Source organism: Bos mutus, chromosome 26 (assembly GCF_027580195.1).
Source record: "Bos mutus isolate GX-2022 chromosome 26, NWIPB_WYAK_1.1, whole genome shotgun sequence".
Lineage (NCBI taxonomy): Eukaryota > Metazoa > Chordata > Mammalia > Artiodactyla > Bovidae > Bos > Bos mutus.
Genome location: NC_091642.1, coordinates 46,075,835 through 46,091,669, shown reverse-complemented (window position 1 = coordinate 46,091,669; position 15,835 = coordinate 46,075,835). Strand labels below are relative to the sequence as shown.

The 15,835-nt window shown below is 35.0% G+C and overlaps 1 protein-coding gene across 1 annotated transcript in view; it reads left to right on the top strand.

The window, feature by feature from the left end:
* PCDH15 (protocadherin related 15) overlaps positions 1-15,835 on the top strand; it is a 1,047,422-nt gene that overhangs the window by 696,391 nt on the left and 335,196 nt on the right. The window contains exon 14 of the mRNA XM_070363570.1: positions 3,556-3,749. Within this exon, the coding sequence (XP_070219671.1) occupies positions 3,556-3,749 (194 nt within the window). The remainder of the gene's footprint in view (positions 1-3,555; positions 3,750-15,835) is intronic.

Sequence of the window (15,835 nt, the reverse complement as noted above, 5' to 3'; positions counted from 1 at the left end):
TTCATCATGTGTTAGCCTTTCTCTAGTTCATCATGTTTGGCCTCTGTGAGAGCACTATTTATTTTCTTTATCTCAGGGTCCTTAACTTAACCTTAAATAGGCAAATCCTTTTGTGTGTGTGTGTGTGTGTGTGGGATGTCAAGGTGTCTGAGGACAAGGATATTTGTAACATGTACATATTGGAATACTGAGAGGAAGGAATTTTGTCAGGGTAAGGTTAAACTTCCTGAAAAGGACTGTAATACATTAGAGAAAAGAAATACGTTAAACAATTTAGTGTTCCTTACCATTCAGATATTGTTTTGGTAAAACAATTAAAAGTCACATATTTTAGTTTACTTTCATCTGATAACATGTGAGTGACACTTTGCTTTCCCCATGTAAATTAACCCAATTTTGTTTAGGAGGCAGATTTTCCCACTAAATTAGGAACAGGCTTCATATACCTTTAATATCCCCAATCTCAGGGGTCCCCAATCTCCAAGATCTAATGCCTGATGATAAAGTATGCAATAAGTGGAATGCACTTGAATCATTTTGAAACCATCCCTTCTCTCCTTCCGGTTCGTGGAAAAATTGTCTTTCATGAAACTAGTCCCTGGTGTCAAAAAGGCTGGAAACCACTGTCCTAGACCACTGATCACAAGATCATTGATTTGTTATTGAATTAAATCTCCACCACAGTTTAGTTTCAGGGGTTTTCTTTTACAATATGCTATCATTTTCAGGGTTTTCAGAGTCAGTGTCTCAGCTATCTTTTCTAATCTTGAACCACTAATAATTCCTTTAAAATATTTTTGTTTGCATGTCTAAGGACACAAAATGTGAATTCTTGACCAACTATTTTATTACTTACTGCTGAAAGACTGAATATTTGTATTAAGTTACTTAGATAACAAATGTTGAATTCATTTTTAGCTTATTTATTAAACTTCCTACTTGTTAATGGTTTCTGTGGTGCTGGTTGTAGTCCCTGAATATATTATCTCATCTGTGATTGGTTGGCTGTGCAGTTCGAGGATTGTTTGTATCACCTGCGCTTTGTAGTACTGTTTGGTATTTACAGTACCTCCCATATGGCTGCCTTTTGCAATTTAATTATCTTTAAGCTTATCCTGTCTTCCAATATTATTTATGAAAATGTTAAATAAGAGCAACCATAATACCTGTATCCCTAAAGCACATTCCTCAACACTTCTTCTTAACTTGATTCATTGCCATTTATCATTAAATTCCTTTAGCCAATTTAAGTCCCAGGAAGAATGTTAATATTGAATCCAATTTGAGCTAAATTTTAATTAAGATTTCCTGAGACATTGTGTTAAGTGATTTACTATAATCAAAATTGATATCTCTTCTGCTACCCCTGTCCTCTAATTTTCTAATTTTATCCACACACAAAAGAAAATGAGCTTGTCTGGCATGAATAATTCTCCATAAATATATATCATTCATTTTGACTGTTTCTACAAATTGTTTCCTTCTCTCTGCCTTTAGGACTATGTCTGTCATTCTCACAGAAGTCCCAGAATCATTTCATGGATTGCCTTTCCTTCTGGCAACAACATCTGTTCACTCCCAAATACCCAGTGTCAGACTTAGCTGAATTTATACCTCTGTTTCAAATTTCTTTTTTTTCTTCTCAATTATTTTTGTTGCTTCTATTTCCATGCACAAAATCATTCTAAATATAGTGGACGGATAGTAAAAATAGACTATGCCCAGTATACCCTCTTAAGCATGATGTGATGGGTAAAGAATTTTGTTTACATTTCATTAGAATGGTTAACATGATACTTTGAAATGGCCATTAATTAACACAGCATTCCTGAAATTGAATTTATTTCAAGGTAAATGTGTATACTCACATTTTATCTAAGAAAGTACACCAGAATATCCAGTAGCCACCAAAAGGAGTCTGTGGATGACAAAGAACTGCTACTTTAAAGACATGAAACTCATAGATTAGATATACATAAGAAAATGTCAGTAAATAAGGAATTTTTTTTCTACAACATATTTATTACAACATCTTGTGTTTTCTTTATTAATAGGAAACACATATTTTCCTCTTAGGTATAAACTGAGGCCCGTTTTCCTTTCTTCATCTGTCAAAGGATGAAAACAATAAATTCTGTGACTGTAAAATGTATAAGATTTCCCAGTAGAATCTTAAATTTGGTTCCCTTAAGTGAATTTATACTTATCAGGAAGTTAAGGAGCCTTATTTAACATATTAAATCACGATTACATTAATTTTGCTTTGTAAACTTAATAATGGTTTTCTCTTTTCATATATAATGATTCAAAGTAGTCTTTAACTACTGGATGTCATTTGTTCCAAAATGATTATGAATATATCCAAATTAGCCTTAAAAATATTCATGTGGTATTATTTCAGGGACTCTGAATTGAGTCCTTTATCTCAAAAAAGGAAAAAAAAAATATTGAATTTGATATTTTAATTTTCTAATTAGATATTCTGCAATTGGAGATGTGTTCATTTGCTTTTCAAAAGGTAATACTCTAAACCTTATCAGTCTTTTATAAGTCAATGTGAACAAGCTTATAAGAAACTTTCTTAGAGCCATGTGTAAATAAAAAGGATTCCAGGACAAGAGAGTTTCTGGAAGAGGGGAAGAAAACAATATGACAGTAAAAAACTCAGAGCAAAAGGAAGGATGGTAACAATAAGGGCAAACTTCAGCCATTTCATTTTTTTCGAGGCCTCTGTCCTTAGTAAGGAGAAGGAAATGGCAACCCACTCCAATATTCTTGCCTAGAGAATCCCGTGGACAGAGGAGACTGGTGGGCTGCTGTCCATAGAGTCTCACAGAGTCAGATACGACTGAAGCGACTTAGCATGAATGCATGCATTGGAGAAGGAGATGGCAACCCATTCCAATATTCTTGCCTAGAGAATCCCAGGGACAGAGGAGCCTGGTGGGCTGCCGTCTATGGGTCACAGAGAGTCAGTCGGACACAACTGAAGTTGACTTGGCGGCAGCAGCAGTCTATAGTAATGTGCATTTATGTGTTAAAAGCAGGTGATGAGAGAGAGGGAAAAAAAAAAATCCTATAGGGACATTAGATTCGCTGTTAAGGTTCTCTTTCTTTTTTGGTTTAGTAAGTTAAAATAACCCACTCCAGTGTTATTGTTAGAACAACCCACTCCAGTGTTCTTGCCTGGAGAATCCCAGGGACAGGGGAGCCTGGTGGGCTGCCGTCCACAGGGTCGCACAGAGTCGGGCACGACGGAAGCGACTCAGCAGCAGCAGCAGCAGCAGCAAGTTAAAATAAAAATAGCTTTCAAGATTCAAAGCCTTTTATCACTCTCACAAGAACAACAACAAAAAAATATTTTCTGATGTGATTGCTTCATTATTTGAACACAGTAGCCTAAATTCAAGAAAACAAGAGTGTATATGACGAGAGAACTTTCTTTATTTACTGTGTGTGTATTTGAAAGCAAGCTTCTTTTGTTGGGGGGAAAAAATGACGTGATGGTGAAAAGTTGAGTCCCCAGAGAATTTATGTTGTGATTTTCAATTCCAGCTCACTGCAGTCGACGCAGACGAAGGGTCAAACGGGGAGATCACATATGAAATCCTGGTTGGGGCTCAGGGAGACTTCATCATCAATAAAACAACAGGGCTTATCACCATCGCTCCGGGGGTGGAATTGATGGTTGGAGGGACTTACGCGCTCACCGTCCAAGCAGCGGATAATGCTCCTCCAGCAGAGAGAAGGTAATTTATATCAGAACCAATGCAGTCTTTTCATCGGTCTGGTTTAACCCCATAATTAAATTTAAGAAGCGCAGCGAGCATTCTTTTATCTTATAAACATCTAAATTGGACCAGAAAATCAAAGAGACTAGTTTCTCAGGAACTGCATATTCTTCTTTTGTCAAATTGCGGAAAAAGTATGATAAAGTCAAGATTAAGCCACAAAATAATGAACTATGATTCCAAGGTGTGAAGGATGCAAGTCTCTGTTGGGAGGGGGAGTGGGAACTGGGAAATATCAGAAGCCTGTGTCCAGTATATTATGAAAAGTAAGGTTGCTACTGCGAGCTCATAGATAACGTGCAACACATGATGTCTCAGGGATTTGAAGCCATCCCTCAGTGTCTGGATAATTATTTTTAAATTATATATATATATATATAATTTTATCTAGAAAATCATTATATATAATATACTCTTATATATATGTATACATATATATATGAGAAAAACATTAAGAGAAAAAGCAAAGTAAAAAGACTTTCAATTATTACAACTACATTTATTTATTCCCCACCTGAGATCTTCCTTTTATTTCTTGTTTGTTCCAAATTTCAGGATGCATTTTAAGAAAATGTAAACTTAATATTAATACATTATTGAATCTTTCTAGGAACTTTATGTCTCTTCATTTGCCCATGTTTTCTTTTGTATCCTTTAGTAGATTTTATTTTCAAAAATTTTTTTTACAAATGTCCTATACATTTTTTTAAATTTAATTTAATTTTATTTCTTAACTTAACAATATTTTATTGGTTTTGCCATATATCAACATGAATCTGCCACAGGTATACATGTGTTCCCCATCCTGAACTCTCCTCCCTCCTGCCTCCCCATACCATCCCTCTGGGTCGTCCCAGTGCACCAGCCCCAAGCATCCAGTACCGTGCATAGAACCTGGACTGGTGACTCTTTTCATACATGATATTATACATGTTTCAATGCCATTCTCCCAAATCATCCCACCCTCTCCCTCTCCCACAGAGTCCAAAAGACTGTTCTATACATCACTGTCTCTTCTGCTGTCTCGTATACAGGGTTATTGTTACCATCTTTCTTAATTCCATATATATGCGTTAGTATACTGTATTAGTGTTTTTCTTTCTAGCTTACTTCACTCTATATGGTAGGCTCCAGTTTCATCCACCTCATTAGAACTGATTCAAATGTATTCCTCCATTGTGTATATTTACCACAGCTTTCTTATCCATTCATCTGCTAGTGGACATCTAGGTTGCTTCCATGTCCTGGCTATTATAAACAGTGCTGCGATGAACACTGGGGTACACGTGTCTCTTTCCCTTCTGGTTTCCTCAGTGTGTATGCCCAGCAGTGGGATTGCTGGATCATAAGGCAGTTCTATTTCCAGTTTTTTAAGGAATCTCCACACTGTTCTCCATAGTGGCTGTACTAGTTTGCATTCCCACCAACAGTGTAAGAGGGTTCCCTTTTTTCCACACCCACTCCAGCATTTATTGCTTGTAGACTTTTGGATCGCCAGGATGTTTCTCATTTTTTGTTACTGTAAATGGACTCCTTTCTTGTTCTTCTAATTGGCTGACATTTACACATACAAAAGTTATTAACCTATATTAATTTTAACACACTTTCTTAATTCTCATATTTTTATAGCTTTCCAGTTTGTATTTTTATATTATCTAATAATACATTTTAAAAGTAGTGATACTTTGATGTCCTTCTTTTTGTTTATTTTGTTCTCTTTAATTTCATTTGATAGTACTTCCAATAAAAATGTTTGTCTTGATTTTAATTAGGAAGGCCTCCCATGTTTTCCTAGTATATTGGTTTATGGTTAAAAAACATTTTACTATGTTAATAAAGCATTCATCTATTTGTATTTTATTGACTTTTAAAAAATAAGAATGGTCATTTATTCAAGTCAAATAATCCATCAACTATGAAAGCAGTAATGACTTTTCTTTTTGAGCTAATGCTAGGATGACTGATCTTAATACAGTTCTAAAATATATCTATTTTTCATTCCTGATATAAATCCCACTAGGCTTTGGTGTTTTAATCTTGAAATAAACTCCTGGATTATGTTTGTTGGTATCTTATTTAGTGAAATCCATCCATGCTTCTCTTTTTGAGAAACTTTTGTGAAGGCTTTATATAGTTTTTATGATACTACATAGATGAAATAAACAAAAATACAAAGGAACACAAAAATGAATTAATAAGTCCAACAACAATACGAATTACTTGTATCTCTAAAGTCAATAAATCCAAATTCAATTCTCTGAAAAATAAATAAAAGCATAGATAAATTGATAACTATCAGCTAGCCCGGTCAAAGAGTGGGAGAAAGTAGAACTTTGCCTAATAAATTCTGAGAGGGAAATGACATAGAAACAGAAGAAATTGGAAGAATAATTAAGAGACAGCTTTGCTTTAAATAGATGCAAAAACTTAAAAACATGGATAAAATGGATAACTTTTCAAGAAGTTATAATTTACCAAAACCAATTGCAAAGATTAAGAATTCTTAAAAGATCAATTCTGTAGAGGAAAATACTACCCCAAACTCTAGCAAGGCAAGAAAGTTTGACAGAACTGTAACCAAACCACTGACCATTAAAACCCCTCCAGAGCAGAAAATTGGACATTATTTTCCCTGAAGCATAACCACGTGAGAGACTTTTCTCTTCACATCCCTCTTATCATTAATCATAGACATTTCATAGAACCCTGTATTTCCTCATTGATATGTCTAGACTGTTCTTTCTCTTGTTTCTCAATATTTTATCTTTTAATCTCATTGCATAAGAATGAATGTACTTTCCAGTCCTCCTTGCTACTCTCATCTGCAGAGGACAGATCCTGCCTCCATTTTCTCCCACTGTTATTTATAAACCTGTAGGTCACTCCGGAAGAGTTTAGTTCTTGCCTGCTTGGCATTCACTTCAACAGTATGTTTGTCAAAAAGCTTAGTGACTTCATTGTCCAGCGTGGTAGAAAGCATCTCCAAGTTTGCAGTTGTTTTGGCCAGGATCTCTGGAGCCCTCCTCAGTGCTTATTTTTCAAACTCCAAATATAATCTTGAGCAACAAATCTAAGCTCTAACCTGAAAACATTCAGAAAACAAGAAATCCCACTACTTTCATTAATAACATCACAGTCTAAGCCATTGTTCTCTCTAGTCTATAGTGTTGAAAACCTCTTCTAATGAGAAGTCTAATTAGACTTCTGCCTGAGCCCCCTTCAGAGTCTCTTCTCAATACAATAGCTTGGGTGATTCTGATAACATAGAACACATCTCTTCCTTTTGCATAGATTTCTAGAGTCTTCACATCTCACGCTGTGTAAAAGGCAACATCATTAAAAGGGCCAGTGGAGCCCAGCCCAGTTTGTCCTGGTAGCAGCCACAGAACACTTCCTCATGTCACCTCTTCACATTTGCCTGGCCTTCTACTGTGTTTTTTGTCTTAGTCCACTCCAGTTATCACACTGGTCTCCTCTCTGTCTCTGAGACTTGCACCCACTTGCAAACCTTTGAACTTGACTTTCGTCTCCTTTCAGCCTGCAGTGGTTTTATCCTCAGATTTCTTTGTGGCCTTATTCCTTCAAGGTCATTACCCAATCATCACTTTGTCTGTGAATCCTTTTCTAACAACCTGTTTGCAACTACAACAAGCTCTCAATGCTTTTATAGCCCTTTCCTAGTATTATCTGATGCACTGAAAGTACTACCATGAAATGCACTATATGCATTTTTGTTTAGAGGATGAATTTCATTGTCTGCCTTGCTTCTTCTCCACTAGCTAGTTCAAAAGCATAAGAATCATTGTGGTTCAGTTTTCTCTTTTTCCCAGAAGTCAAAACAATTTCTGGACGCCCTAAGTTCTAAACAAGCATCTTTTTTGTTTCTTTTCCTAGATTTTTAATAAATGTCATTTTGGGTTTTTAAATAGATGAATTGGATTAATAGATGATATGACACAAAACTCAGTTTTTTTTAGAGTTTCCCAAACAAAGAGTTAAATTTGAAATTCTGCCTTCCCAGAAAGTATACACCAGTTCTCTCCTGCTGCTGCTGCTAAGTGGCTTCAGTTGTGTCCGACTCTGTGCGACCCCAGAGACGGCAGCCGACCAGACTCCCCCTTCCCTAGGATTCTCCAGGCAAGAACACTGGAGTGGGTTGCCATTTCCTTCTCCAATACATGAAAGTGAAAAGTGAAAGTGAAGTTGCTCCTAGTCCCTATTAAAAAATATATATATATATATAGGTGTCTGTGACAGTAAGATTTTCTACCCAGTCCAATAAACCATTTATTACATAACTACCATTTATGAGAGTACAAAGATAAACATAGTAATTGTCATTTGCAGGCCAAAAGAAAAATTACAGTGAATTGTAGAAAGTAGAACTATAAATAAATCAATTTACCATGGTGAAGTTGAGATTGAGGTAAATTCTCAGCTTTCTGGGACATTGATGAGGGCACTTGTCATAACAGGGGAGTATTTAGAAGATCTACTAAACAAGATGAGTTAGGAGAATGAGCAGAGGTTGACCACATTAAAAAATAATAATAATAATAAAGCCCATCACATTATTTATACAACTGGAGAAGTCTGAAATAACTTGGATATTTTGGATTTTAGATATTTTGGATAATTGCAAGTCAGTCAGCAAATCAGTATATTAACTATAATTCAGAGGGTCAGTAGAGTTAAGGGTCATATCATGGAAAATTTAATTTGTTTTCTTAAGAAGCTTGGAGTTATCTAGTCAATGGAAGCAATGGAAGGACTTTAAAACATAAATTCATCTGAGAGAGTTTGGTTTCAGGAAAATCACTCTGGTTCCCCTATAGAAGATAGATTTGGGGGAAGATGAAGCTGAAGGCAGGCTTCCCCAATGGCTCAATGGTAAAGACTCTGCCTGCCAATGTAGGAGCCTCGGGTTTGATCCTTGGGTCATAAAGGTCCCCTGGAGAAGGGAATGGCAACCCACTCCAGTAGTCTTGCCTGGAGAATTCCATGGAAAGAGGAGCTTGGTGGGCTATATAGTCCATGGGGACACAAAGAATCAGATATGACTTAGCAACTGAACAACAACAAACAGCAAAAGCTGTAGGTAGAGAGATGAGGCAGAACACCTCCACTAAGAAAACGTTGCTGATGGGTTGAACTGGACCATCAGTAAGGAAAAATGGAGAGAAGCAATTATTAAAAATTGAAAGTCTCTCCCAGGTTTTTATCTAAGCTGACTGATTGGTAGCAATGTCGATAAGGCACACATATTTGAGTGAAAGGGAAGAGCTCAATTTCATACACGTTTACTTGTATTTACTTGGAATAAATATATTAATATATTCAAAAAGAAAATGGATATACATGTCTGAATGTGAGAAGACATTCAAGGGCTATATCTTGTGTAGAAACAAATAGAATTCATTTATACAGTGAATAGTTACAGAATTCAAAATGAGAGTCTACGTTTGAATGAATTTAAAATAATAGTGTCATTTATGCTGGGTTATTCTGAAGGGACGTTAAGATGACTGATGCTATTTAATTAATGTGCCAGGGCTAGACATCATGCTAGTGACCTTTATATATAATTTTAATCTTAACAAAAAATTATAACTCTTGCATAGCTCTATTTATTTTTATAAACCAAAAATAAAAACTGAAAAGGATAACTTACTTGGGTACATGACCCCTTGCCCACATTCATAAAAAAGTGTTGATAACCATAATAAACAAGAGGTAGAAACATAACTTGAACTCAGGACCCTTAGATTCTAAAATCTTCCCCTTCATTCTGTTTCATATCCATAACCCTTAGTAGTTATTATTCTGGTGAAAAAAATGATAAGATAGTAATAATATTAATGCTAATTATAAACATAAGTATATCTTGTCTTTATTATTTAAAATGTTATTAAAACCCGATAATAGTCATCTATTTTGTAACTTATTTTCATTGAAGATAGTGCTGTACTAAATAGATGTCTAATCTATATGTGCATGCATATTATGATTAATATTTTTAGACAACTTTATTATTTAGTGAGTGAGATTTTAAATTTGCTTTGAAGTTCCGGTTTGCAAGTCATATTGCTGATTTGCCTTGATAAGCCTTTGTTTACAGTAATTTGTAGTCTAACTGGTTTTTACTTAAATCAAATTGTATTCTACTCCTAGAAACAAAGTGGCATTTTCAGAATTTGAATATACAGGTCTTTTCAGTGATATGAGGCATTTATTTGACTTAGTCTCACTGTTTTCTTTATAGACCATGGTTTGGGCACTAAAAGACCACCTTATGATGGTTGATTATCAAGTGGGACCTGCAGAGAGTAAAATCCATATACCTCCATCCTACCTGCCACAATAATGTTATGTTTCCCTAGAATAATGACACTTGCTATTTTCTGGAGGAAAATTAGTCTTTCAGATTGAGTTGATGATTGAACTGAAGAGTTGTGAGGCTTTGCTTTCAGTATTTCTTTTTGAAAAAGATGCCCTTAGAAAATTATGAACATAAAAATATAGATTGTGGCATATTTTACAAACTGATCCAGACGACAGCAGTGACATGTAGACCTAATTAAATGATAACACTAAAAGCAATGATGATTTTCTGTCTTATGCTTTTCTAATAAACAACCTCAATTCTAAATGTCAATAACACTGACTCTCAAAATGAAGATTTATGAATTAACTAGCAGAAGAATTAACTGTTTATATGTTTGTTATTCTAATTGATTAAACTAGCCAAAGAATTAGAGTAAGAGGAGCCATAGTCTATAGTGGTTTTGTTTGGGGGAATTTTGTTTTTTTTCAGTTATTGATAAAACAGAAGAGGACAAAACAAAAGATTTTTAAAAAGTAGTAAGATACGTTAGATAGTGTTTACTTTTTGTCTGTAAGTCTTCTTGTATGTAACTGCATTAAATTAAGTAAATATTTAATCTTAGTATGAGTTAAAGTACTACTATTAAGTATTTATCAAAATGTATAGATAAAATTCAATCCCTTCCCCAAATATAAAACAAATCATGATAAAACAACTGATGCCTGGCAAGGAATACTTTTTTGATAATCTATTTTCATGGAATTCAAGGTTGTATCTAACTAACACAATATTAAATCACCCATTCTCAAATAAAATTATTTTTCAATTATGAATATATGTATTTTAAAATAACTTCACATTATATATTTAACATTAATAATAAAAATTTATGGAAGTATTCATTTTAGAAAAATTGTACTGAGTTTCCTCTTGGGAAGCACTAGAAATATAAGACAAGATGAGCTTTTTGCCCTCACAGCATTCATATAGAGGCACTGGTAAATCTGGATATAGCATAGTATAATTACAAGTGCAGTTTAACTTGGACAGGAAGGAAAATGAGGTATCCTAGCAGAAAAAAACAATAAAAGCAATGATACAGAGACACAGCAAAGTATTGTCTGCTGTGGGAACTGTTAAAATCTATCAACCAATCCCATTGTTGTTAAACTGAAATTTAAATCAGTAAGTAGAGCACATGAGTACCAGAAGGCTGTGACTCTTGCTCATCTCTCTAGTCTTAATTCCTACCATTGCCCTAATTATGTCTTTTTCTTTAGTTGTACAAAAGGTATTGTTTTCTTATTTATTGGTCTCTGAATTTGCACACATGTTTTTCCCTGTCTGTAACGCCCTGTGGTTTTTATACCTACGTGCATCTTGTCCCTGTAACTTTCCCTGAGAAATTTCTCTGAAGTCTTAGGTTAGTTTTAAATCTGGGAGTGTTGCTCCTATGGATCCCTGTATGTATTTCCAAAATAATAAAACAGAACCTATGAACACTGAAGTGTAAATACAGCTTTTTTATTGTGATATTGGTGAAGACAAAGGAAAAAAAAAAGTTAAGCTTTTATTTTGATGATCCTCTTAGAAACAAGGTAGAAATATAGAGTTACAAATAGATACCTCATAGCATGTGTTGACACATTTAAAAGAAAATTACTATACAGACTGTGCAATCTTCTAAATGTCAAGAACATTATCTCAGTACCACTGAGTAGTATTGTCATATCCAAAAAATGTGACTTTTTATTTTCTTAAAAATTATACCATTTTTGAAGTTAAGGCTTCTTAGGCCTCTCTTCACAACCTCTTTTTATTTATATTTTATTTTGTTCTTAAAAACAAAATGCTATTGGTGAAGTTTGATTCATAATATAAACAATTAAAATTGATTGTGATATTATAGTCTGATCCAAATACTTCAAATTTGTGATTTTCTGTGAGATAACATCCTTCCTTGCAAACCACAGATGTTTTATGCTCTCACACAGAAACATACACACACATGAGATAATTAAAAAGTCTTGTTTACTTCCCAGTTTTGTTCTTGTAGAATGTGGGGAGAAAAGGCAGGCAGATTTTAAATTTGTAAGTTTTGCCTTTGAGTTTGTCTTCTGTTGCTAATTGTCTTCACAACCTTGAATCTCTCACTTAATCTTTCTGATTTTCTAATATTCTTTCATAAAATGAGAGTTAAACTAGATGGTTTCCAGGGTCTTTTAAAAACATATGATTATCTGAGAAGTTACACCACCTTTCTTACTCTACTTTGAACTCATTACCAAATGAGAAATAAAAACTTTATGATTTTTGTGTTTATAGATTTATCTACTATAAATCTGACTATATTATAAAAATAAAATTTATATCATATAGATTCTCAGTTTTATGCATTTAAGACTAGCTGTAAAATGTAATACAAAGTGTTCCCATAGAATGTTATTATTTACCTTGTGACTGTCCTGTTTTGTTATGTGCTTAATTAATGATATTGAATTACTAATCTTTATACAGCATTAATGATATTATTTTATTGTTAATACTATCAGGATTCAATTTTAGCAAGCTAACTCTGACACTATATTAACATCAGGGCTAAAAAGAGGATAGAGTTTTAGAAGGCCATAACCATCAAGAAGGTTGGTGCTTATTTCAACTTATTGTAGCAAAGTGCCAGGATGTTAAAGATGAAAAACTTAAGACCTTGAAATATGATCGTACTCAAATAACTCTAAAATCCAAATGTGTGTGTGAGGAGAAAGGGTTGGGAATGATTAGTGATTCTAGCATTTGAATTACTGGAAAGGAGCAAAGGAAGCGAAGAAGTAAGTGCAGATGAAGGAGACAGTCATGATGGACCTTGGTGTTCACTGGCTTGTGCCTTGGGAAATAGAATCTTTTTTTGTTTTGCATTTAATTTTTTTCTTCTCTGTGCCAAATACACAAGCTTCTTATGAGTTAGAAGTCATTACTGTAGGGTTGTGGATGTAAACAGTTTAGTCAAAGGGGGAAGAATAAGGAAATATGTAAAGTACAATAAGTTTAGCATAAATTGTACTTTTAAGAGCAGAAAGAGACCCATGTTCAGATAAAACTTTTATGAAGTATTCCACACCAGTAAGTTGAAGCTCTAATGAATATCAAAAACAGGAAGGTTCTAGATTTTTGAAAGGAAACTTTGAATTTAGAGTACAGGTGTTTTTTAGGTCAAAAAAGTGAGGGACTCTCTTGCCTCCAGGGTTACCAGGGTTTTAGGTCAGCTTGTAGAGGAATCCCCTGGACTCCAAACTTAAAAGGCAGGGGAATCTGCATGTTTTACTCCCCATGAACTTCTGGGACCCTGGTCTTCTAAATCAAATTTGTGTGAGAAAAACCTTATATATTCGTGGAAAATGTAGATTTCCAGTCCCACACTAAAAGATTAGGATCCAGTATGTCTAAACCCTAACACCACCACAATCCACTCGGGAAAGGAGAGAGGATACTGCACCTGTAGATTTTAGCTTAGAAAAGTGGAAAAATGCAATTAAAATGTAAAATATTTAAAGGGATATGAATAAGATAAATGCAAGCTTATTAATTCCATTTCAAAGAATAGAATAAGAAACCTTATTTTGAATAGTTATCAATAATAACTGATATATGTATGTTTTTCAGTATGTACTTCCCTGGCATCTCAGATGGTAAAGAATCTCCCTGTGATTCTGGAGACCTGGGTTTGATCCCTTGGTCGTGGAGATCCCATGGAAAAAGGATTGGCTACCCGCTACAGTGTTCTCGCCTGGAGAATTCCATGGACAGAAGAGCCTGATGGGCTACAGTCCATGAGGTCCCAGAGTCAGACACACCTGAGCAGCTAACACTTTCACTTGACTTCATATATTTATATATACATACATACACATGTGCACACACACACACATATTTAACCCTTATGCTAATCTTAATGTTATTATTATATTTAGTTATCAGATGAAGATCAGATCAGATCAGTCAGTCGCTCAGTCGTGTCCGACTCTTTGCGATCCCATGAATTGCAGCACACCAGGCCTCCTAGTCCATCACCAACTCCCGGAGTTCACTGAGACTCACGTCCATCGAGTCAGTGATGCCATCCAGCCATCTCATCCTCTGTTGTCCCCTTCTCCTCCTGCCCCCAATCCCTCCCAGCATCAGAGTCTTTTCCAATGAGTCAACTCTTCGCATGAGGTGGCCAAAGTACTGGAGTTTCAGATAGTGAAACTGAAAGAAGTCAGTTGCCTATGATCATATCTGGTAGCATCAAAATTTTAACCTAGGAATGTGTGGTTAAAAATCCAGTGCTCAACATTACTCAGCTAGGATTATTATCAATATGGTGGAGGGTAAATGTTATTGGGCTTATTATGCACAGAGGATGTGCCTGCAGCAAAAAGGAAGAAATAGTAAAATGTGTGAATCACTTTATATGTAACAAACACTAAGAAAATAACTCAGAATGATGAAGGGTAATATTAGCAGTAATGTTTATCTTGGGATGGCTGTTGGAATGAGATCACCACCTGGGAGAATAATATGCCCACTCATACTGACAATTACTTGATTCCCACATAATGAAAAGTGGGGCTCTTTGCACACTAAAATTTTTAACTTCCTGATATTTCTCTTTTTCATCTATCCATCATAGTTGTTGTTTAGTCACTGAGTCATGTCTGACTCTTTTGCGATCCCGTGGACTGTATATAACCTGCAAGGCTCCTCTCTCCATGGAATTGCCCAGGCAAGAATACTGGCATGGATTACCATTTCCTTCTCTAGGGGATCTTCCCGACTCAGGGATCAAATTTGGGTTTCCTGCATGGCGGGGGGGTTCTATACCACTGAGCCACCAGGGAATCCCGCCATTATAGTACTGATAAGGGTAAACTTGATACCTCTAAGTTTATAAGCAACATTTCACCATCCATTTTAACCTACTTTAAACATCTTACCCTTAAAACACGAATTGTAAAAAAAAAATTAGAAAAGCAATTATATTTTGATTAATTTTAATGGTGAATTTTAATAATCAGATGATATCAGAGCAAGAAATAATGCAGATGCATTAACTAATTATGAAGTCTAAAAGATTTTAATTTAGATTGAGATTGCTTTGGAACAATATTGTGGTAAATATAAGTATGAATTTTTTTAAGTCACTGCAAATTTTTAGAGGTACTTAGTATTCTACAGGTATCTATTCTACTGAGAATATGTTCAGAAAAGATTTAAACTTAGGCATATTATAAGGTGATAAGCTAAAAAAAATTTTCTTTGCCAATAAACTGTGGAAAATTCTGAAAGAGGTGGGAATACCAGACCACCTGACCAGCCTCTTGAGAAACCTATATGCAGGTCAGGAAGCAACAGTTAGAACTGGACATGGAACAACAGACTGGTTCCAGATAGAAAAATGAGTACATCAAGGCTGTATATTGTTACCCTGCTTATTTAACTTATATGCAGAGTACATCGTGAGAAACGCTGGGCTGGAAGAAGCACAAGCTGGTATCAAGATTGCCGGGAGAAATATCAATAACCTCAGAAATGCAGATGACACCACCCTTATGGCAGAAAGTGAAGAGGAACTAAAAAGCCTCTTGATGAAAGTGAAAGAGGAAAGTGAAAAAGTTGGCTTAAAGCTCTACATTCAGAAAACTAAGATCATGGCATCTGGTCCCATCATTTCATGCGAAAT